We start from the raw sequence: 22057 nt of genomic DNA, 5'->3' as shown, positions 1-22057 counted from the left end.
AATATATTTCAGAACATTGTCTAATTTTATTTTAACTGTGAACTTGAAAAAATAATTACACCATCCATACAGTCAATTAATCAAGAAAATATGAAGTTCCACCATGTAAAATTCAGAAATAAATTACTTTAAATACATAAGGTCTGTGTAAAAAAAAAATACATTTGTAAAAGATCACTGCAGACTGTAGTCTTTGCAGAAAGTTACTGTACAGATACCTACTTACGAATGATTTGCACAACATTACGCTTACCATTCAACAAGAACAATGCAAGTTCATGATTACTTTCACCAGACATGATTCAAATTCACAGGTCATAACAAGGTAACAATACACACCACATCAAAAGACAACAACAACAAAACATTAACTGCTCTAAATAACAGCTTGATGGGACAAATTATTTCACAAATTGTTTTAGGCACTTAATAATGAATGTCTTGTGGATATGTGTACACAAATACTGTTTATGAGAAACAACATTGGGTAAGTACAGGCACCTGTGCACCTACTGTTACAGTAGACATTTTGCTTTCTAAATACACTGGGACTTGAGAAATACTATCATTTTCTGTGAATACTAACTGTTGGTCTGATTCAATAAATCTAGATCCATGGAAACATACATTTAAGATGTTGGACAGATTTCATGAGAACCTAACTTAATTTTAAATAATGTAAAACTCCATGACCATAAAGGCTCAATTAAAACACCTACTGTAGTGGTGCAGTCATTCACACAGTGGTTATTTAGGAGATCAACAGTTAGATTGCTACAGTAAAAGTAAGAAGGCCATTTCCCCAAGGACCCATGGAAATACAAATAAATACATAAATAGAATTCACTCAATATTAAAATCCCTGCATACTAAACAGATGCTACTTCAGACAAATAGGAACAAGTGAAGGTCACTTCTTCAGTTGAACTAGTACTGGTGGCCAGCTTCAGACACACAAACATGTCATCAACCACTAATCCATTAACAGACTTTGGCAGTCAAATGTGTCATCTTCAGAGGCTGCCTCCATAGAGTTTGATTCAGGTCCCATCTCCATCATTGTTAGTTTCACACTGGTCCACACTAGCCCTGCTGCACCAGTCTCCTGTAGTGCGGCATGACCTTGCTCTCAGGGAGGTAAAGCCCCATCTCCAAGGCAACCAGGACAGGGAACTCCAATGGAATTAACTCCCGTCTGTTGATACGGAAACGCTCCTCCAGCTTCTGAGTTACCATGGACAGAGAGTGGAGAAGTTGGATGATCAGCAATCAAGCTCACAGTCTAGATGAGGGTACTTCTATGCACAGTTTATTTCTGATGTAAAGAATATTATAGGTGACTGTAAGACTGGCATTCGAAATATGACAGCTGTATTCTTTACATCTGTGCTAGTGGCTAGACCTTTCATGGTGTTATCTTTATAACAACGTGACTCACATCTATCAGCTGTCGGACCTCCTGCTTCTTCAGGTCGCTACTGATTTTGGCTGCTAGCAACACGCAGGCTGCCGCCACCAGCTTTCTGTTCTGCTTGTTCAGGCGACCCTGCAGCACCAGCTTCTCAAAGTACACAAAAGCCATTGCCACGGTGACCGGCTGTAGACCACACTCCTCACTCACGGCACGCATGTCTCGCTTCAGACTGAAAGCGAGGAAAGACAAGAGGCAAGGTTATACTTCATGTTTCTGATCAATCTCTGCAAACATTTGACTATTGTCATAAGCTGAAGTGATGAGGCCAACCATGTCTAAAAGGACAGAGATGAGAGTATCAACATATAAGTGCAGGTTTAAACTTGAGATTTGTACACGGCTTGAAGAGGAGGACCAGAGACAAATATCATGTGCTCCTGTGTCAGTACCTTCTTATCTTGCTGAGGGTCAACTTGATATGGGGAAACTTTTCCTTAAATGTCTCATTCATGTCTTTCTTGAGATCAGACGGCTTCACATATTCAATAACAGTTGTCTGTAAAACAGGAAACAAGAAACCAAAAATAAAACCAAGGCTGATTTAACACAAGTCATGAAAGTTGGATGATTATGTAATTCTTATCATGTGCTGTCTGTGCAATAGTCTTGTAAATAGTTTTATGACCTGAGCTGTTACAATGATGCTACTGTACAGAGTAAGTGCAGAGTGTAGTCAGTGAATGTTTAAAGGAGAAGAACATTTAATTTGTGAAGAACATACAGTTAGGTCCATAAATATTTGGACATTGACACAATTTCAGCCTAACGATGGCTTGCTTCACTGATGGTGACAGCTCTTTGGACTTCATATTGAGAGTTGACAGCAACAGATTCCAAACACAAATACCATACTTGAAATTAACTCTAGACCTTTTATCTGCTCCTTGTCAATGAAATAACGAACTCCCATGAGGGAATAACATACACCTGGCCGTGGAACAGCTGAGCAGCCAATTGTCCAATTACTTTTGGTCCCTTAAAAAGGGGGGGGCCACATATAAAATGTGTTGTAATTCCTACACCGTTCACCTGATTTGGATGTAAATACCCTGAAATTAAAGCTGAAAGTCTGCACTTAAAGCACATCTTGATTGTTTCATTTCAAATCCATTGTGGTGGTATACAGAGCCAAAATGATGAAAATTGTGTCAATGTCCAAATATTTATGGACCTAACTGTATATTAGTATTTATGACTTTTAGACTAGGCAATTATATATTAATAGCAGCAACTACCAGCTGTATAGCTCACTCTGTCGGTCAGGCCACAAAAATTGCATGTGCTCACATCTTTGCAGCTGTTGCAAATGTGCACTTCTTAACAAATAGGTAACTGTAATACTACCTGTAAGACCATCATACACATGACTGCTCACCACATATGATGCGAATATAAGAACCCTCTTGTGTCTGCCACAAGGCCATTGGGGATCACTGAGCAAGTTGGGATCGTACTCTGACATGTCCTCTATACCTGCCAACAAAGGGGTTCCATGAGTAGCCAACATCAGAAAACAACAACAGACTTTAATAAAGGTTTAGCAGAACGTACTTGGGTCCTGTGCTGGGGTGCTGTTCAGACGCGCAGGGGTGAAATTCCGCTGGTTGTTACTGCGGAAATGGGACTGGGGGGTAAGGACCATGTTGTTATCTGGTGCCGTGCTGTTCTTCTGCCTTACCAGGGCATTAGTTGGATAAAGGAACTTGGCATAAGAGACCGTCTGAGGAAATATGAGGCTGTTAGACTGGCAAAGGAACACACCTGCAAACACTTCCTTTCTCTCTCTTACTCACACACAGTCTCATGCACTCCCTTACAAACACAGTCTCTCACATACACGCACACTCTCTCACACAAACCCTTTCTCACACACACACCTTGCCGTACGCTGCCAACTCCAGTCCCTCCAGAGTAGGAAGCAAGTCAGGGGGCACCAAAGAGGACAGTCTCTGTCGCTGTGCGTCCACCTTTGGATCACTTGAGAAGAAACGATTCAAGTCATCATGCTAGAGCTCAATATCAACACCCATCCATCTCATCATGACAACAGCCTTTCCTGAGAGTGAGACAGAGTACACAGGGGCACGGAGCAGCTCTCTGGGTTGGTTAGGGCTTTGTACCTGAGGTGAAAACTCTCTCCATAGGGCAGCACTGAGAAAGCAGCATATAGAGACCGCTTGGCACATATCAGCATAATCCTGCAGGACACAGATAGCAAGTACAGGCAGACAAAACAGACGAAGTGTCAGTCTACAAGCAATGACTACAGTCACACCACTACACCATGACTACAGTCACACCACTACACCATGACTACAGTCACACCATGACTACAGTGACACCACTACACCATGACTACAGTCACACCACTACACCATGACTACAGTCACACCATGACTACAGCCACACCATGACTACAGTCACACCACTACACCATGACTACAGTCACACCACTACACCATGACTACAGTCACACCATGACTACAGTGACACCACTACACCATGACTACAGTCACACCACTACACCATGACTACAGTCACACCATGACTACAGTGACACCACTACACCATGACTACAGTCACACCACTACACCATGACTACAGTCACACCATGACTACAGTGACACCACTACACCATGACTACAGTCACACCACTACACCATGACTACAGTCACACCATGACTACAGTCACACCATGACTACAGCCACACCACTACATCATGACTTCAGTCACACTACTACACCATGACTGCAGTCACACCACTACACCATGACTTCAGTCACACCATGACTACAGCCACACCACTACACCATGATTTCAGTCACACCACTACACAATGACTACAGTCACACCACTACACAACAGCTAGCAGCAGCACTGGTTCCATATGGAGACATGGGAGAGGTACAAAAACAACATAGAACATTGGATCAGCCACTCTGATACCATTTCTATGTTGGTCTACATGGAAACAGCTGGTGATTGACAAACAACTATATAACCAAGATGACACATAACTACAAGCTAAATTGTCTTTAGTCCACTCAAATAGGTAATGCATTAAGAGAATGCTAGAAAAAATGAGAAATTCAGACAATAAAAACAACTAATTATAGAGTATTTTTTCAAGTCAACAAATACACTATAACAAAGTACCCAAGACGACTGCACACCTGTTTATATTGAGGATTTATATATAAACAAATCTCCAAACAGCTAATAAGCTTTAGACCTCACTGAACACCAATAAATAACATACTGCAAGCAGACTCCTCCTTGTCAGCCTTGTGGTACAAATGTGCCAGACCAAGTCAAGAAAAGTGAATCTCACCTAGGGGCAATACAGTACAGAAATCTCATTTCAGAAACCAGAGATTCCCAAGTACAGTTTAATAGTACAGATTATTGCTTAATGATAATACATCTTTCACAGAAAGATGACACTAGCACATCAACATGCAAACACATAGCACAAGAATTTGATTCCTCTCTTACATAAGGTGTATTTCACTGTTGGGGCAAGGATATGTTTCCACAAGACATCTTTAGCTGCTGATTCATTTCCAAGGGTGATGAAATTCAGTTTAGCAATCCCTCAAGCTGCCCCACTGTTACTATGTGAATTAGCAACTGCTAGTGAAGCCAAGCCTGTTACACACCGTCAGAGCCCGGTAGTGGGTCACATGTAAATGTTATTTAATGCTTCAAAGAAACCATGCTGGGTGATTAAAGTCTAAAGTAGGCTTACATCAGTACAGCTCCCACTTACAAAAGAATGCCAGATAAATATATTTTGTTTATTTCAGCCATGAATGCCCACAAATACACATTCAGTTAAAGGAAAGTCCCTGTCATCCATCACCTGGCATGCCCATCTGCCTGACTGAAAGAGACTCACCTGCTGCCTCTTGTGTCGTACTGCCTCATGCTCTTGATAAAGTGGACCTTCTTAGCAGCCTTTGGTCCTGGGGAGCCAGAAACATTCTGTGATCTGAAAAGATATATAGCTACATCATTAGGGTTTTTAAAAAGGGTTCTGTGCCATACATTATTTGTGTTGTTTAGACTTGATAAAGGCCTTGTTAAAGACCCCATAAAGTCTTTACATCATAGATTTTGAATTACGTAAAGCAATTCCAAAGCCTAGTCTATATTATGCAAGGGGGATATCAAATAATCTTTAAATGTGATTAGGGTGACGTACAAACAAATGGAGGTATCCGGCCAACTAGCAATGTATGTGAGAGACACGTTGAGGTATAAATGTTTCTCAATAAGTCATTACAATGACAATAATGTATTGATGTATGTATTGATCTAAACAATGAACAAAGCTGAACAAATTGAAAATAATAAATAATAATCATGAATCGCACAACTCGGGAATAGCCTAGCCTATGCGGAAGTAAATATAGACATTCGGTGTCATGCTGAATCAACGTGAATGGTAACCATGCATGGAGTTCTTACAAAATGTTTCAACATGCTCACCTTTGACGGGAATCCAATGGCCCCGAATTGGTCTGAACTACTGGGCTAAATACAGATTTGGCACTTAAATGTAGGGTCTGCGGGGTGGGAGAGAGAGGGTATATGGTGGAGTCACTGACGGCGCTCTCCATTAACACCTCATAGCCCCCGCTACTAGCTCCAGTCCCCGTGGACGTGACAGAAATTGAATTAACAGGGCTTAAAGCTCCAATTCCCGGTACGCTTGTAACAGTGCCCACAGTCACGGAGCTTGACACCTGGGGGGCTGTTCCATTGCTACTCGTTGTGAACGCGAGGTGTCCAACCGAGATAGTGCCGACATCCAGTCTCCGAGTCTCGCAAGCGGTTTCTCTTTGAGCGATGTTTCCATTGTTAAGAGGACACAAAGGCCGCCCATCCAGAGATATATTGTTGAGAAATAGAAGAGCGGCTTGTCTCCGGCGGGAATCTTTTGTTTTTCTTATGTGCTCTTTGTGTGATTTTGTTGCATTACTGCTTGCACATTGTATACTACAGGCAGCCGTCGCCATTCTACTGTGAAATGATCGGGGGCAGGGAGAATGTTGCCGGTTTGACAATTTACCACGCCTACAATTAAATGATTGGCTGAGACCCTAAATTTATGGAATTATATTCATCATAGTCATATATGATTGGCTGTAAAGTGAAGCCTGACGCAGTCTGAAAAAGGAATAGATAGAATATAAGAATACCTTGTTGGTATTATTAATAGGCCTAAAATCTTGGACTCTTACAAAGACTAGGCTATAAACAATCCTTCACCTTTTGTATTGGTTGAATATCAATATAATTATTAACTCAATCAATATATCAGTTTGTCTTCACCATTATGATTAAGTGAATCGAGTTGTTTATAATAATGGCTAGGGAACGTCAACCAAGTGTAGGGACAGTATGGACAGTGTAAGGGCAGCCAGTAGAATGGCCACGTGAGATATGATTTAGCCTTTTAGCACAGGGAAACCTAATCACAACAATCTGTCTCAAATGTGTTTGTCTCTCTCTATTTCTATGTGTGTGTCTCTCAATTCACTCTCCCATTCTCTCTGTGCCTCACATACATCTTCAGCTGATGTCTTGCTTGATGCGTTGAAGCAGACACATTTCTAAATACCTTGGCATGACTTGTGCCTGCATATACTTCCAAATGTAGCTAATCACTAAATAGGGGGCGAAACATTCAGGGCAGGTAAACACATTGCTCTTTATTTTCCCCACTACAATAAGACCATGAAAGCATTTTCTCTTTTTTATTGTGCTGAGAACAGCAACAGTCTGGCATGACCAGTTTAAGGCTTTGATTCAATGTGTTTGAGGTACAGCTCAGTCGCTTATCCTTCAGACAGAATATTGAGCAAGGTAAACGGTGGTCTGGACACTTAGCACCATCATCGAGCCTATGTATTTCCTTGTACTATGTTTACATTGTTGCTGAGAATCTATTAATCTCAGCGTAAACAAACAAAAAATTCAGACAAAATGTTTCATATTTTAGTTACACAAATCAAATGAACTCCAACATACAATAACATAACATATGCATACTCACACTTCTATGCTCACTCACACTTCCATACACACACACAATTTCAGTTCCAGAAAGGGTTAAATCAGTTCCAGATAGAAATGATCAAATCAGTTCCAGATATGCTCTCTGTTTCAACCTTGTTGATCACCGTTGAGTAGGAATGAATCCAAGTTTTTAAATAAAGAAATAGCACAGGCCCATTCCCACTATTCTGTTGATCAGAAGAATTATTTGCTATCATCAGCCAAAATGTTTCTACAGAGAGAGAATCTGGCCGCAGGACAGTCATTGCACTTAAAATGTCTACTTTTCATGTATCCTCATTTACATTTACACATAGATCAATGCTTATCAAGTTATCAGTTAATTTTAGTGTCGCATTAACGCATTATGAGAATTGATTTGGCTCTTTGTGAATGTGTTATGTAAATTAATTACAAACTTTAAATATAATGGAAATAATCATGTTTCCTTTGCATGGACACGATAAGGAGTAGTACTGATAGTATCGTAAAAACAACAATTGGTTGTAAATTAAACACATACAGTATTACACAAATTGTCTTTAAATCACAACTTGTGTTGTAATAATATTACAGCAACATGTTGAAAATGTTTTCTTAGAATTATAAGTTACATTCAACGCTTCAGTTTCCTCATTTCTAAAACTGTTTTTCAAACTTGTTAAGGCTTTATCTGAGAATATATAAGACATGTATGAACAACTATGGGAAATTACACAAGGCAGAGAGAGTGGTTTTATATAGGCAGGTTTACCACAGAATGTTGTCTCAGATTATCATTTACACAGATAGTATACACATCTCCAGATGATTATTTTGTTCCTGCTGGTCCTTGTGATAATACCAGGTGCCATGGGAATTCATACATGTTTAAGAATAGTCTCTGATGGTATTTGCCTTAGGAGGACATTTTTAAGCACCCTCATTTAGGATACTGTACCTCTGATTGATGACCACACAGCTCAACTTCGGTCCATGTCCCTTTAAAGGGTTATTAGCCATTGAATCTTCCTGCTGAACTTTGAACCCTTCCCATTATCTACTTGTACCATCCCATTACCTGAGATATGATACCGGAACCCAAATATACACCTCACCTCACGCAATAGAGGGTTTTGGGATGTAGTTGTAGAAAAGTTCTCTCTACACCTCCTTTCTCTCTCTGTCAGTGTAGCCCTGGACATTACAGAGTGACAGTGACAGGAACTGGAGCAGAACTGATCCTCTGGGAGTATCATTAGTGTGCCACTCTGGGGTAGACTGGCACGCAAGGTGGTGTGCTACACCAGGCATGGTGGTTGTGCCTCCATGTCACACAGTGGTTTCATACTCCATCACCTCCTTGGGTGAGCCTAGACAGCGGTACTGGATCCTTGGCGTGACTGGAGCAGCACTTTCGAGCACCAATATTGTTTTGCGTAGCCGGCGGTCGATGAAGTGGGCATCCCAAGCAGGGTACTTCTTCCTGGGCAGGTCGATGCGTATGACTGGCCCTTCAGACCAGGGGGCGAGACTGGGAAGAGCAGCTGGGGCCGCCCTGAGCGCCCGTACCTGAAACACATCCCCATCAACACCTGTCCCCTCTCGGTCACCCCCTTTAGTTCTCTGGAGGGTCCTGGGGGGGCTGCTCACAACATCAGGTGGGAGAGTGGAGGTCGGGGAGGCACAGGACCCCACAACCACCTCCTCCTCCACCACAAAGCCCCAACCTGAGATAGGGCCATCAGGGTGTAACAGACAGTAGTATACAAACATAAAGAAGGTTCCCAAAGCATAGCTGCTGGCTACAATACATACCAAGATCACAGCATAAAAGTCTGAGGTGAGCTGGCCACGATACAGGTACCAAATTGTGGTGAGCACCACATTCTCTACAAAGACAGCCATGCTGTAGATGAATAGTCGGCAGCGTGTTCGTCCTTCTTTCACGCTAAACCAGCAGAACACATACACAATGCCCACCATCATGTTATAGATGATCTCCTCCCATTTGGACATGCAGAAGTCTGTTTCGCCTTGGATGATCCAAAAAGTCATTATGCACCAATGGGCCACAATGAAGATCCCAAAGTAAAGCTGGAACACAGAGGCAAACAATGCAAAGGCCATTGTGCGAGCGCCAATGGTGAACAGGTGCCAGAGAATTTGTACGGTGACTGCCTTGTAGGACATTGGCAACTTGTCATCTCTGGAGTCCCTCAAAACCTTCTGATAAGAGGCAATCATCCAGGCTAAAGACACCAATGAGGCTGAGGCAGAGAGACCTGGGGAAGAAGAGAAACACAAATGGTTAAACAATGAGAAAGAGAAAGAAAAGTAAGAAAAGAAGAAAAATAAAAAATAACAATATTTATTCTTTTAGCAGATGCTAAATGAAGAAAACAGACAGACAAACAGACAGGAGGATAGACAGACAGACAGACAGACAAGAGGATAGACAGACAGACAGACAGACAGACAGGAGGATAGACAGACAGACAGACAAGGAGAAATGGGATAGATTTGAGGAAGTGGGATGGGCTGACAGTGATTGGCATTTCTGGAGTACTAAAGGGTAGTGTTACTATAATCCAGGTCAGTATGGAATGTATGAACTATTTGTTTTTGTGTCAAGAATGGTGTCTAACAATGTTGAGTGCAGAGGGGTGAAGTGAGATGAAAAATTGGTATTTTGAGACTGTCAGTCCAATATTGGGTCCATGATGACTGACCCTGGAGGGGGAGGACCTGACTGGCCTGGATCATGATACTGAGCTGCAACACCAGCTGGGGGGCGCTCTTCAGGAAGGATTCCAGCAGTCGCAGCATGCTGATGTCAGCACTGTCAAACATCATGCGCCAGTAGAAGTGGCGGCGCTCGTGGTCACCACGCCAGCGACTCTGCACCCCCAAGTAGAGAGCATGGACATACCTTAGAAACATTCAAAGAGAGGGAGAGGCACAAGATGATTTTTAGACAAGGCAATATTTTCACTGTTATTTCTTTCCTGCTCCAAATGATCAGAGCCATGAAAAGAAATGTGGGAGGAGAGAGATCATTGTGGTTCATTGTGAAGGATAGGAACAAAGAGCTTGCTGCTGTTCTCAGTGATTGATTCATGGGCCTACCTTGAAGTTTTGACAGACTCTGATGTGAAACCCATCTCAACCCACATGCTCTGTACACACGCATACACACATTTCTTTGAAACTGTCTTCCGTTGGTCTGAAACAAGCAGATATGTATGGAGAAAAAAATTCAGTTTGTAATTGTGAAAACCAACGCTAAATGTACCACGGCAAGTTCCTAAGAGAGGGACAGAACAACCTTACATTCTCAATGAACCCAGTGAACCATAAGAGAGCTTGTGTAACCCTTTTTGTTCTGATTTTCACTCAACAAACAACTATGCCTTGAGATGCCATATACTTTGTGGAGTATGCTGTAAGGCACAGAGGCATACCCACACGTGCACAATCACACACAATGCCTGACCATTTACTGACCCCAAGTGGTACAATTCAATACCAGCCCCTTTCTTGTCTTTAAGTATTAAAGGGGCATTTAATTCCCACACTCTCTCCTCGTTGATCCCAGTTCACCTGACTATATATCAGTGACAGCTCACTCCTGAGTTAACAGCTGAGGGTAAAACACACAAGGGTAATCCCATTAATACCCAGACATACTTGTCTGAGAGTAGCCATGCTGAGAAGAGCGCTTTAATGGAATTAGTAGTAATTCTGCTTTTCCAGAGTTTCATTGTGCTGCTCCTAAGTCATGAACACAGCTGTTTCTCATTCTCTAAGAGGAAACACCAAAATCAATAGACCCGGCCCCCATCTATAAACGCAGGAAGACAGACAGGAAGCGTGTGGGATGGATGGAAAATAGCTTGCTACTGAAGCCCATACAATCCTTACATGATTCTAGACATTATAAATCTCACCCTCCACCCACTATAGATCAGTTGGAAGCCTCCTCTTCACTGGCAGCAGCTTCAGCCTGTCAAAACAAATCAGGCCAGTCTATGGCTGAACATCACTGGCTGACTATCTGACCTCTGAACACCAGACCCATAATGGAGTGAATTTCCAACGAGTGGTATTTGTTATTACAAAAGCCTGGGAATTCATGTTACTATCTGCAAAGATCAAACCCTTCATGGTCCATTAAAATGGCCTCCCATCTACAGAACAGACCAGCGCAAGAATCATATGACTGATTCAGTCACACTAAAACAACTAAAGACACTAAGGTGAATGTGCTAATGTGAAGTCATAGGGAATATATTGATTACCAATCTTATCACAAGACTTTGTACTCCTAAATATCACATTCTCATTCAAACCCTGAAAGACAAAAGGATTTGAGTGTATTCATAAAGCGATTGGTGTGGATGAGTAGACGATTTTCCACCAGAGATTATTGACCTAGAAGCGCGTGAGGGGAGGAGCCTGCAATGCCCCGTCCTAGCCTTGAGACATCCAACAGTATAATAGCTACATTTTTTGCATTTTGAAAACATTACAGCCCTATCTGAATGATTGAACTTATTGTTGTCTAGACAAAACCACGTTTACAAAAGTGTATCAGGACTGTTTAGATCTGAGAAATATCTCAATAACTCCGTTTCCTACACACATGCAGGAATACACACACACACACACTACACAAATAGGGGCACTGTATCCGAAGACATATTTGTGTTACCTCACCTCCAAACTTGGGCAAGCTGGAAGATATGCACGATAGATTGAAAGAACCACATTAAAACTCTGCAGCAGCCTTGGGCACCTCCCCTGGTGCCCGTGGCAGTTGTTACCCCGACCGCAGCAGTGCGGCCAGCGCCCCGCTGTCGGTCGCTGTCCTTAGTGCTGAAATTACTCTCCGCGCCCGATGCTGCCACCACCGCGGCTGCTGCGGTGCCACTCTCCACGGTGTCCGAGTAATCATAGGCGAACCATTTAAAACTCAGCACCTGTACAACCAGAGATGGAACCACCACAAAGACCAGTGTCAGTGCAAACCACCAGTAGTCTCGCCTGAGGTAGTAGTCCGCGGCCAGCCACAGGTCAGATGCGCCGTCCGAAAAGAATACCAAAAGGGCACACAACGTCCAGCAGCAATCGAGGAGAGAGTAGCGTCTCCCAGCGGGACGGCACTGGGAGGAACGCTGGTCTGGAACACACGGGCACTCGGGTGGTGTTTCATTTCGCCGAGAAACGAGTGTACCATCAGATTTAGCGGCCATGTTTGTTGTAAAGAATAGAGTGGGTATGAGAGATGGGAAAATTATGGAAGGGGGGAGGGGGGTCGTGTAGCCTGCCAATGCTTGTGTGTGTATGCATGCGTGTGTGGGGAAAACGAGAGGGGAAGGGCGACAAGAGAGAGGTGCAAAGAATGTCAATATTCCTGAATGAAATTCAATTGACTAATGTGTGAGCATATTAAGAGTGAAAAGTGGAAATCTAAAATAAATTGCCTACTGAAAAACCGATAGCCTGCTTGACAGTTATAATTAAGCAAATGTGTTTGGATTGCTTGGATTCGGGTTATAAGCGACATCCGAGCCACTGCTGAAATTGTAGGTTATTTTTGGAACACATCAGATGAAAATGGCAGGCGTAATGTAGACTACAGAGTCGCCTATTCTATTGATTATCCTCTAAGCTTTTGTGTTTACAAGCAAGGCTATAGACCCAGAGACAAACATACCAAGTGGATACAGCAGGATGCTTCACTTAAGCAGGCAAGCCCAGTTTCTGCTATACAGTCAACCAATTATAATGGCGCCTACAGGAGAAAGGTAGTTGCGAAATATTGCCGCACCCCTCCTTAACGTATCTCAAAAAGAAAAGTGAGGCAGGGATAAGACATCTGAGGGCCTTTTATTACGCGTCTTGTATCATGGTGCAGTCAGCGTCTGTCCAGACACTCACAGCTGTTGTCCAGCAGAGCCTCAACCCTTTTCCTCTGAAAATACATTAATTAAATAATTAGTTTCCAATATTTAGGCAAAAGCCATAATCTTATAGGCCTATTAGCTTATGTTTCTCGTTCAGATAATAATACAAATGTTGCCACAAGTTAACAAAATACAGTATGCTAATGACCTCCATTGTGTTAAGACTGTCCCGAACACAGAGTTTGGTCTCCTTCACTGGCAGCAGGAGCTCCAAACGTAGAGCACTTTGGGCAGTGAGCTGACAGGCGATCATCAAGTTGATCTCTTGGGTCTTGGAAAGAAAACATGTGACTATGGCAGTGGAGTGACATGATTATGTTGGGTTTAAATGACTGACCCAAATGGTTGACACAGTTTAGCGACACTATAGACAAAGGCATAAATTGAGGAATGTAGCAATATCTCTTGTGCCGAGCCCGAGCGTGTTTTCACCCTGATGTGCTGGTGACGCAGCCTCATGCCACGGATCCGGTTGAGCGCATCTGCTGACTTGAGATGGCAAATTGTGGTCTCCCTCCTCTCCTTCTCTGTCATAGCACCTTGAACCTCTTTAGGTTGCTCTTGTTGTGCTAGATAACAGGACCTTTGCTGAGTGCACTTTTCACGAAACTGCGTTGCGTTTACAGTCGGTTGAACATTTTTGGACTTGATCATGGTCTTGTAATCAATCGTTGAGGTCTACTGTAGTTCAATATACCATGACATGTAATTTTTCGTTTTACATAAATTCAGTAAAAGGTTTGGTGAATGGGACTTTGAGAATATTTGTTTTCAAGAGAAATATGATGCATTAACACGTGGTCGAATTAAGATGACGTTTGATTTGTCTTCCAAGAAAGTGACAGAACAATAGCGAATTACATAAAAAGTATAGATCTGCTTTTATGACACCAGTTGCCTGATTCAGGTTAAAAACAAATATACAAGGACACAAATTAATGAAAATGTACTAAAATTTAATCATTCATAAAAGCTGGAAAATCATTTGTGACAGTAACACAAAAAGCAATATTAGGGTTGGTTTAGTACAATATATTTTCAGCTTCAAGACACAGAAATCAAGTTCGTCATTTCCCCTTTCTTTCTATAAAATACTAATGTCCATTGCTTCATTATGCAAAAAATTGAATTAGAATATATTATGGGAAATATGAAAGCCTTGCAGCTCTCCATATAAAACAAAGTCACTTAGGAAAGATGTTATTTGATGAATAAAAGTCATTGTAAGTAGTAGGAGCGATAAAACATGAACATTTATACATTTATGTTGACAAAATTAGTGCAGAACGGTATGAGAGAGACCAACATTTCACATGACTGATGAAAAAACATTGTCATTTTAAATGGGGCAACCATTATTGATGTTATTTGCAAGAAAGCAACTTATTTCCCAAAAAGGTTATCACAACTGTCAATTTTTTTAAACTTTTAATAGCCATATCCAAAAGTTTGAAAACTGGAAAATTCATCATTACATGGCTGGCTGACAAAATGAATAAACAGAGATTAAGGTTTAGATCTTTTAACCATCAAAAAGCAAAGACAACTTTCTGGGAAGAATCCCCGTCCGTCCCTCTGAGTGGTGAAGTGGAGTGTCCCAGTTCCATTGTTGAGATGTTCTGAACATTTTTAGGGGGGGACTTGGAATGCTGGCATGTTCCAACTGGGCAACAGTTTATATCATTACAGCTTCCTGCAAAAAAGAGACCGATGCAACCAGTTAACTCTGATCTGCACTCCTGATAACAGCCGGTGAGGGTCTAGATGTTTTCCTGATTATATGACCTGACCACCAAAACCTAAGGGCCTATAGGTTTTCCAGGGACGGCTGGGTCAAGTTTAGCTGAATCAAATCAATTTATTTCTGACAGAACATTTATACCAAAACATCAACAATAGATGGAGCCATTTGACTGAACAGTGGTGTTCTGTAAGGTCCACTGTAAGGTAGGTTGAAATCATCTCTTCACTTTGTCCCTCACCTGGCTCAGAGCTGCAGAGTATGATGGTTTAGAGAAGTGTGCAGTTGGACTTCTTTTTTGCCTTCTTCTTTTCCATCGGCGTTTTCCTGTTGATCTGTCGGACCAGGTCATAGAAAATCTGGGGCAAAGAATAACATTTGTCATGTGAGGAATTCACATACCTTATACTCAAATATAGGACAAATACATCATGAGAAAACATTATGTAATCCACTCAGAGGTATCATTTATATTGACATTTTATTAATTTAGCAGATGATGTGGTCCAAAGTGACATATAAACTGTGCTTAACATACAAAGAAAAATTATTAGAAGTGCATAGTTGTAACAGTATTTTAGTGGTCAGTCGAAGAATGCTCTGTATTGACCAGACTACTAGTGACCACATCTTAGCTACCAGGCACAATGAAAGTGGATGCGCCACATATTGCAGTCTAGGAGGACACTTGTTGCTTTCTAATGTTTAAGTTGTGCCTATTCCATAAAATGTGGATGTTAGTTAAGTTAAATTCCATAACACTTACTTGCAAAAATAGAATACTTACCACAGCTCCAAATCACCGGTGTCTCCAGTTAATAGCATTTAGCGATTCTATTCTGTTTTGCAATTCAATTACCTACAGCATTTTAAGGACTAACAATTAATTTGATTGCATTTTACAGCAGTGGGGCGCACCTCATTAACGTTGATCTTTGATTTAGCTGAAGACTCTAAAAAGGCACAGTTGCTCCACTGTCGGGCCAGATTCTGGCCCTGCTCCTTGCCGACCACGCGCTCATCCTCCAGGTCACACTTGTTGCCCACCAGAATCATGGGGACCTAGCCAGAACCAAAGCAGAGTCAGGAGAAATGTTGAAACCCTGAAGTCTTAAAATACATCTCAGTGACCAAACTGTGCCTAATTATTTGAGATTTCAAAAGATAAACATTCTCAAGGCAACCAGAGATCAATCATTCGTAAGCTCAGCAGGCTACAGATTTTTCTTCTAAATCAGGATACGAGAGGTAGACTGGGGCTGGTAGATATTAACAGTAGCCGTGACATTTCCATCTTGTTACAAAGCTGCAGCCCCCCTTCTGTCATGCCCTTTCCCCCACTGACAGGCCACTAATGAGGAAGGGAAATGAACAGGGATCTACGCCTGACTGCCAGGGCTGTGGACGGTCTACAACTCAGGGCCTTCTACAAAGACCATCAGGAAAAATGACAGGGCTTGGCCCTTCTCTTTGAAAACTGTCAGACAAAAGGGTATCTATCCATGGTAGCTGTCATTGCAAGACAAAAGGGGGGGAAGGGCTTTATCATTACAAGATCTAATACTCACATCCTCAGTGTCCTTTACTCGCAAGATCTGTTCCCGGAGGTCCTGTAGGTCATTAAATGTTGACTGTGCCGTGATTGAGTATACAAGGGCAAAGCCCTGGCCGTTCTTCATGTACAAGTCCCTCATGGCTGTGAACTGCTCCTGTAGACCAGCAGAGGGGAATGTCCATGACCAACAGTTCTACAGTTCCCATTTTCTGGATACAAACTACAGTCTGTGACCCAGCACAGACATATTCTACTTACTGTTCCAGCTGTGTCAAGGATTTCAAGCATACACTGCTGTCCATCCACCTCAACTTGCTGAGGAAAGGAATACAAAGTAAGATTAACACCACTAACAGTGGGTGTACTAGAAAATTACCCAAATTTAGCAAGCTTACCTTTCTGTAAGAGTCTTCTATTGTGGGGTCATATTTTTCCACAAAAATACCTTGTACAAATTGGACTGTCTGGGGGAGACAAAGCCAGGGGATAATAATAACAATGTTCATAACACTTAACTCTTGTTACATTTAACCAACTTCAAGTCATAGAGAGATTGGATGCATTGGGCCACACATAAAGAAGTTCTCACCAGTGCAGATTTGCCCACACCTCCTGAGCCTAACACCACTAGCTTGTATTCGCGCATGGTGGGGTATCTTCACTGGACAGCACAAACGTCTGCAAGAGAACAGTCAGGGAAAGAGTGAGACCCTTAGTTGCAATACTGTTCCATCCTGCTGTATCCCAAATAAAGACATCTTGGTATTTGTAAGAAGAACTTCCCCCCTAAGAACAGTATCGCTGACATATTTGCAGGTGACATCATACAACTTCTAGTCCTCTGCCAAAATAATTATCTTTCCTTCCCACCCACAACCCTGGGATTTAAGCTGCTGGTGGGGCCCAGTTCCCCTTTTTGCCCAGTTGAGAAAAGCACAAAAAAACAAGATCCAGTTCTACCTGGATTGAATATTTCAATGCAATCCACAGAGTTGGGGTACTGCTCCATCCTCTATGCCTCAAGAACTGTGTGAAAGCATTCTAGTGCTCAAGGGAGAGAACATTGGGGCACAGTCAGCAAGCTACTAGCTATAGAGTAGGAGTAGAGTAGAATAGCTCGAGGCCTAGAACCTGAACATACCTACTGACCCATAGGGCAATGCTAAGATCCACAGACACAAATAGATTAATCTCATTAGCATGCAAAGGAGCAGTGCTGTGTGAGGTGAGGAGGAGTCACCACCTCCAGCCTGACAAAATGAAAAATAGGCCTAGTTTAATTAGCATGTTATAAAATAACTCCCCTAACAGCCCTTCCAGTTATGATTGCCTATGAGATATGCAATAATGAGTTACCGACACAGGAGATCTGATTAGTTATGCATTGAAAACATAAGAAGCAAGTGCTCATATAAAAGGCAAAGCAAACTATTCCCAGATGATTGAGGGAGGTTTGACTCAACTAGGACCAAACACTGAGATAAGTGAAAACAAGTGAATTCTCAGTGAGACGTGTTACATATGCAGACAAACATACAAAAAACACTTTGTTATTCTCAACAAGCCATTTGCAATTCTAACCAAGCTGCACGAGGCAGCACCAGGAGCCCACAATGAGAGATACGCATTTGAGGGATATCACAAAGGACCATTCAATGCCCACAGCACTACAATACTGCTCCTCTGCTCAGATGGAGACAGGTCAGAGCATGACCGGCTATGGAATTACTACCTGACAAAGAGAGCAAGATTCCTACCTAGAAATCAGGAGTCAGATGGCTGAGCGGTTAGGGAGTCGGGCTAGTAATCAGAAGGTTGTTGGTTCGATTCCCGGCCGTGCCAAATGACGTTGTGTCCTTGGGCAAGGCACTTCACCCTACTTGCCTCGAGGGGAATGTCCCTGTACTTACTGTAAGTCGCTCTGGATAAGAGCGTCTGCTAAATGACTAAATGTAAATGTAAATCAAGAGCACAACACACAGCTGTGCAAAGAAGGCCAAGTCAAAAGTACACTTCATAGGTCCAGGTTTTGTGCACCAATAATTCAGATATTGCTATGGGCTTTGACCGATTAGACACAAGCCAACATTTCATATGTGACAGTTTGAGAGAAACTGGAAAGTCAGGGGGGAGACAGAGGGGTTGACGTGCAGTAACTGAACCCAGGCTGCTGCAGTAAGGGTCTAAGCCTATGTGGTACACGCCCTACCCAGTGAGCCACTGGGATGCCCCCAACAGGCCAACATTTATGAAGTAGTTTATTAAGAACATAAGTGCCTTAACAACCTGGACAATTTCAATTGAGCCTGACTGTTTCCAAATTGATGTGCTTTAATGTCAACCTGACAGCACATTTACTCTTTCAAAGAGTTTGTGTCTGGCCTCTTCTGGCCAATCCAACCCCTCAAAAAAGTGTCTTGCGACACAACCTACTGTTTACACGGCTGCAGATGACAAGTCCCCTCTACATCTGGTGAGAGAAGGCCAGCAGATCCCAGAATTGGCTGATGCAGTAAGCAGGAAGCTGTCGTGAGCACCAACAAATTAGCTAGTTAGGAATATTCTGTTCCAAAGACAAAAATACATACATTTCTTACAAAAATCTTTTGTTGTTGTTGATAGTAAAATAGAAAGCATAAAGTAGCTGGGAAACTACTCAACTACCAGTTTGATAAACTCAGACCAACAGCACGTCACAACAATAATTCTACTTTCAAGTAATACAACTTGATAATGAATCTTTCTGGCACTGAAATGAGAAATGTCATGTTATTTATGTAGTATCAGATATTTTGAATCTAACTGTAAACGGATCAACACATTAGCTAGCGGGCCTGTTTTGCGAGCTGGATACAGTACTGTTAAATTCCGTTCCTTAAAACAAGGCCTCAACTAGGGAGCTTGTATTGTGGCAATAACAAAGCCACAACTGGAAGCTGCTTATTTTTTCTTTATTTTTTTAATGACTGTACCGTCGTTGCTTTACTTCTTTCAATAGCCATAGCTAGCTAGCTACCGAATCAAAGCTGGCTACTAGCTAGAGTCAGCTAAGTTTTGGCCTCCCTCTTGCCGGTACTAGCTTCAGACAGAGCCAACATGCAGACCTCTAGCTACTAGTAGCAGTACGTAGCCAACTAGCGAGCTAGCTGACTGCATTAACTAACTAGCTCTAACTAACTAGCAGTCACCAGTCAGACTAGACTAGTGAAGTATATATTAATAATACAACCTAATCAAAAATATGAATTTTATACTGGATTATGTAAGGCTAGTTAGCTAGCTATTTAGCTAGGATTCCGTCCGGCGCTTTCTGAGACAAGAGCGTGCCCACGACATGAACAGTCGTTGGGGCAAGCTACTTAGTATTTTAGCTAGCTTCAAGTGCTAGCCAATTCTTCATACTAGCTAGCACTTGCTCCTAGTTGTAATGTTACTGCCCACTCACACCTTCCTTTGATCTACCCTTTTCAGCATGCTAAATGTACATTAGCTGTCCTACGATGGTAACAGTCAGTTGCAAAGCTTCCTACATTAAAAAATTAAAAAGCCGTTGTTGTCGTTAGCTAGAAAGCAAGCTAGCTGGCAGGCTGGCTACTCACCGTGTTTTCCTCTCGCCGCCGTCTCTCTCAAGTACCTTCACTCAGCTGAGCCTCTTTTGCATGGCAGACACTGCAAACGTCATTCCCTCTGAACGGACAAACCTTAAATGGCTACAACGTTCTGCAGCAGCTCATCAGCTTACTTTTTAGTACTAGTTCAAAAAGTCCATGGATTTCTTAGTTTAGTTTAACAGATATAATTTAATAGTGCTATGATATTGCACTCATTTGACTGGAATATGTTGTATTTGTATTTGTTAGTCAAATACATTTTGGGTTCAATTAAAATATAAAATATTTGTTGCAAGTACATTTTTAAACAGGGAGAAAACAAACTTTGTAAATTATATCTACAACCATGTTTCCTCTGTGTTTCACAAAGATAAACTGCAATTTCAGGAAACATGCAAGCTGTGGGACTTCTGCGTGAATAAGTAGGCTATAGCCTGGGCCTACCATAAGCAACACTGCATTGAGAGAAACGGGAGGAATACGTTGTTGTTCTTTTGGCACCTATAGTAGAGCAACGTTATTTTGTTAATTCAGTGTCAGAACAGAGTAAACAGCATTGCTGTCTATTTCTTGTGGAGGTTCCCATATCTCTATTGTGTGATAGTCCTTGTCCTCCTCCATCCATCCAGTTATCTCACTATAGACATGGCCAGGGTCATTTTCATCCTAAAATACATAAAAGGTTTGAATGAGAGATAGAGAGAGCTGATGTGCAAGAATAAGAATGCTTGAGTTTAATTTAAAATAATATCAGTGTGAAATGAAACTCACTTGTAAAACATTCAAATTATCTGATACTTGTGATGCTTGAAAAGCTTAGGGGGAAAAAATTGTTTGTGAATTCCTTTATAACAATTGAACATAAAACCAATGACATGTTTCCAAAACTCATGTAAACTATTCTCTTTAATTGAAAATATACATTGAATAGAGAGCTAGGTCTTACAAAGTGAACTTGACTGAGTACGTTCTCTGAGGATTCCAAGTGCAACCAGAAAGCTGCACGCTAACAATCCAAAGAAGGCACCAATGATAATGTTGACACTTGCATGACCTGAGGAAGGATTTGTTTGATTTAAGATAGTTTGGTTTTCCAGTATCAAAATGTGTCACGAAAGCTATTCATTAAGTTAATTAACCTGAGATGTCAATAGGAAGTGTAGGAAATGTTGGAGGTGTTTCATCCCCATCTCCAACAGGCACCTTGTCCATGACCTTAATGTAAATTGATCATAAATAGAAAAAGAGAGAAACCAGTGAGGGATAATGTGCTGGTATGATAAAGTTATGTGCAATATGGTGAGTTTTTACCAGTATAAACCTGTGTTGTAGAGTTGTGGATTTGTGTGCATACAGATCTGCAGTTGCTTTTCTCATAGGTGTCCTTGCTTTCAATCTCAGGATCCAATGCAGGTTGAGAGGATAAAGCTAACAGGAACATATAGGTGAGAGATTGGAACATAAATGACCAGACTTACAAAGGAACCTCAGTTCACACCTACCCTTACACAATAAATCTGCATATCATTTAATCACCAAATCTGACACATATTTAAACATGACCCTGGTGAGTGTCCTGCTCATTGGTGTTGAGCATGGGTGTGTAAATTATATTGAAAATCTAATGTACAACTATCAACTTCCATGACAAATGTGTGTATTGA

The 22057-nt window shown here is 41.8% G+C and overlaps 4 protein-coding genes across 5 annotated transcripts; all 4 read right to left on the bottom strand.

The window, feature by feature from the left end:
• Positions 1-2: 2 nt before the first annotated feature.
• On the bottom strand, positions 3-6508 carry cables2a (Cdk5 and Abl enzyme substrate 2a). Of its 2 annotated transcripts, XM_062459015.1 has the most exons (9): positions 5967-6508; positions 5374-5466; positions 3595-3672; positions 3352-3451; positions 3026-3194; positions 2850-2947; positions 1864-1970; positions 1439-1643; positions 3-1224 (listed from the first exon to the last, which is right to left on the bottom strand). In XM_062459015.1, exons 1-9 carry the CDS (start codon positions 6494-6496, stop codon positions 1084-1086), a joined length of 1521 nt encoding a protein of 506 aa, XP_062314999.1. In that variant the 5' UTR covers positions 6497-6508; the 3' UTR covers positions 3-1083. The 2 variants fall into 2 exon arrangements, with proteins under 2 accessions (XP_062314999.1, XP_062315000.1); XM_062459016.1 differs by lacking the exon at positions 3595-3672.
• A 716-nt stretch (positions 6509-7224) lies between these two features.
• Positions 7225-12779, bottom strand: xkr7a (XK related 7a). The gene is made up of 3 exons (XM_062458136.1): positions 12237-12779; positions 10250-10449; positions 7225-9802 (listed from the first exon to the last, which is right to left on the bottom strand). Exons 1-3 carry the CDS (start codon positions 12770-12772, stop codon positions 8850-8852), a joined length of 1689 nt encoding a protein of 562 aa, XP_062314120.1. The 5' UTR covers positions 12773-12779; the 3' UTR covers positions 7225-8849.
• A 612-nt stretch (positions 12780-13391) lies between these two features.
• On the bottom strand, positions 13392-14263 carry LOC134018780 (protein LKAAEAR1-like). The gene is made up of 3 exons (XM_062459014.1): positions 13919-14263; positions 13635-13757; positions 13392-13494 (listed from the first exon to the last, which is right to left on the bottom strand). The coding sequence occupies exons 1-3, from the start codon at positions 14138-14140 to the stop codon at positions 13438-13440; spliced, it is 402 nt and encodes a 133-aa protein (XP_062314998.1). The 5' UTR covers positions 14141-14263; the 3' UTR covers positions 13392-13437.
• A 158-nt stretch (positions 14264-14421) lies between these two features.
• Positions 14422-20485, bottom strand: LOC134018779 (ras-related protein Rap-1A). Its single transcript, XM_062459012.1, has 9 exons — positions 20382-20485; positions 19216-19306; positions 17372-17460; positions 17178-17246; positions 17041-17097; positions 16796-16936; positions 16146-16289; positions 15469-15586; positions 14422-15179 (listed from the first exon to the last, which is right to left on the bottom strand). Exons 3-8 carry the CDS (start codon positions 17426-17428, stop codon positions 15497-15499), a joined length of 558 nt encoding a protein of 185 aa, XP_062314996.1. The 5' UTR covers positions 17429-17460; positions 19216-19306; positions 20382-20485; the 3' UTR covers positions 14422-15179; positions 15469-15496.
• Between the last annotated feature and the right edge of the window lie 1572 nt (positions 20486-22057).

This window comes from Osmerus eperlanus, chromosome 4, assembly GCF_963692335.1.
Source record: "Osmerus eperlanus chromosome 4, fOsmEpe2.1, whole genome shotgun sequence".
NCBI lineage: Eukaryota > Metazoa > Chordata > Actinopteri > Osmeriformes > Osmeridae > Osmerus > Osmerus eperlanus.
Note: the sequence above shows the minus strand (reverse complement) of the source record. Positions and strands in the feature narration are given on the sequence as shown.

What these genes read in the sequence shown, in the direction of transcription:
- LOC134018780 (XM_062459014.1), bottom strand. Translation starts at nt 14,140, where the DNA reads ATGATCAAGTCCAAAAATGTTCAACCGACTGTAAACGCAACGCAGTTT. An exon ending in TGCGTCACCAGCACATCAGG is followed by an intron (nt 13,758 to 13,918) that starts GTGAAAACACGC and finishes TTTCTTTCCAAG; the next exon opens with ACCCAAGAGATCAACTTGAT. An exon ending in ACAGTCTTAACACAATGGAG is followed by an intron (nt 13,495 to 13,634) that starts GTCATTAGCATA and finishes ATGTATTTTCAG; the next exon opens with AGGAAAAGGGTTGAGGCTCT.
- cables2a (XM_062459015.1), bottom strand. Translation starts at nt 6,496, where the DNA reads ATGGCGACGGCTGCCTGTAGTATACAATGTGCAAGCAGTAATGCAACA. An exon ending in TACGACACAAGAGGCAGCAG is followed by an intron (nt 3,673 to 5,373) that starts GTGAGTCTCTTT and finishes TGTGTCCTGCAG; the next exon opens with GATTATGCTGATATGTGCCA. An exon ending in GGAGAGAGTTTTCACCTCAG is followed by an intron (nt 3,452 to 3,594) that starts GTACAAAGCCCT and finishes TTTCTTCTCAAG; the next exon opens with TGATCCAAAGGTGGACGCAC.
- LOC134018779 (XM_062459012.1), bottom strand. Translation starts at nt 17,428, where the DNA reads ATGCGCGAATACAAGCTAGTGGTGTTAGGCTCAGGAGGTGTGGGCAAA. An exon ending in GTGTGGGCAAATCTGCACTG is followed by an intron (nt 17,247 to 17,371) that starts GTGAGAACTTCT and finishes TGTCTCCCCCAG; the next exon opens with ACAGTCCAATTTGTACAAGG. An exon ending in CAAAGATCAACGTTAATGAG is followed by an intron (nt 15,587 to 16,145) that starts GTGCGCCCCACT and finishes TCTTTGCCCCAG; the next exon opens with ATTTTCTATGACCTGGTCCG.
- xkr7a (XM_062458136.1), bottom strand. Translation starts at nt 12,772, where the DNA reads ATGGCCGCTAAATCTGATGGTACACTCGTTTCTCGGCGAAATGAAACA. An exon ending in CAGCTTGCCCAAGTTTGGAG is followed by an intron (nt 10,450 to 12,236) that starts GTGAGGTAACAC and finishes AATGTTTCTAAG; the next exon opens with GTATGTCCATGCTCTCTACT. An exon ending in TCAGGTCCTCCCCCTCCAGG is followed by an intron (nt 9,803 to 10,249) that starts GTCAGTCATCAT and finishes CTTCTTCCCCAG; the next exon opens with GTCTCTCTGCCTCAGCCTCA.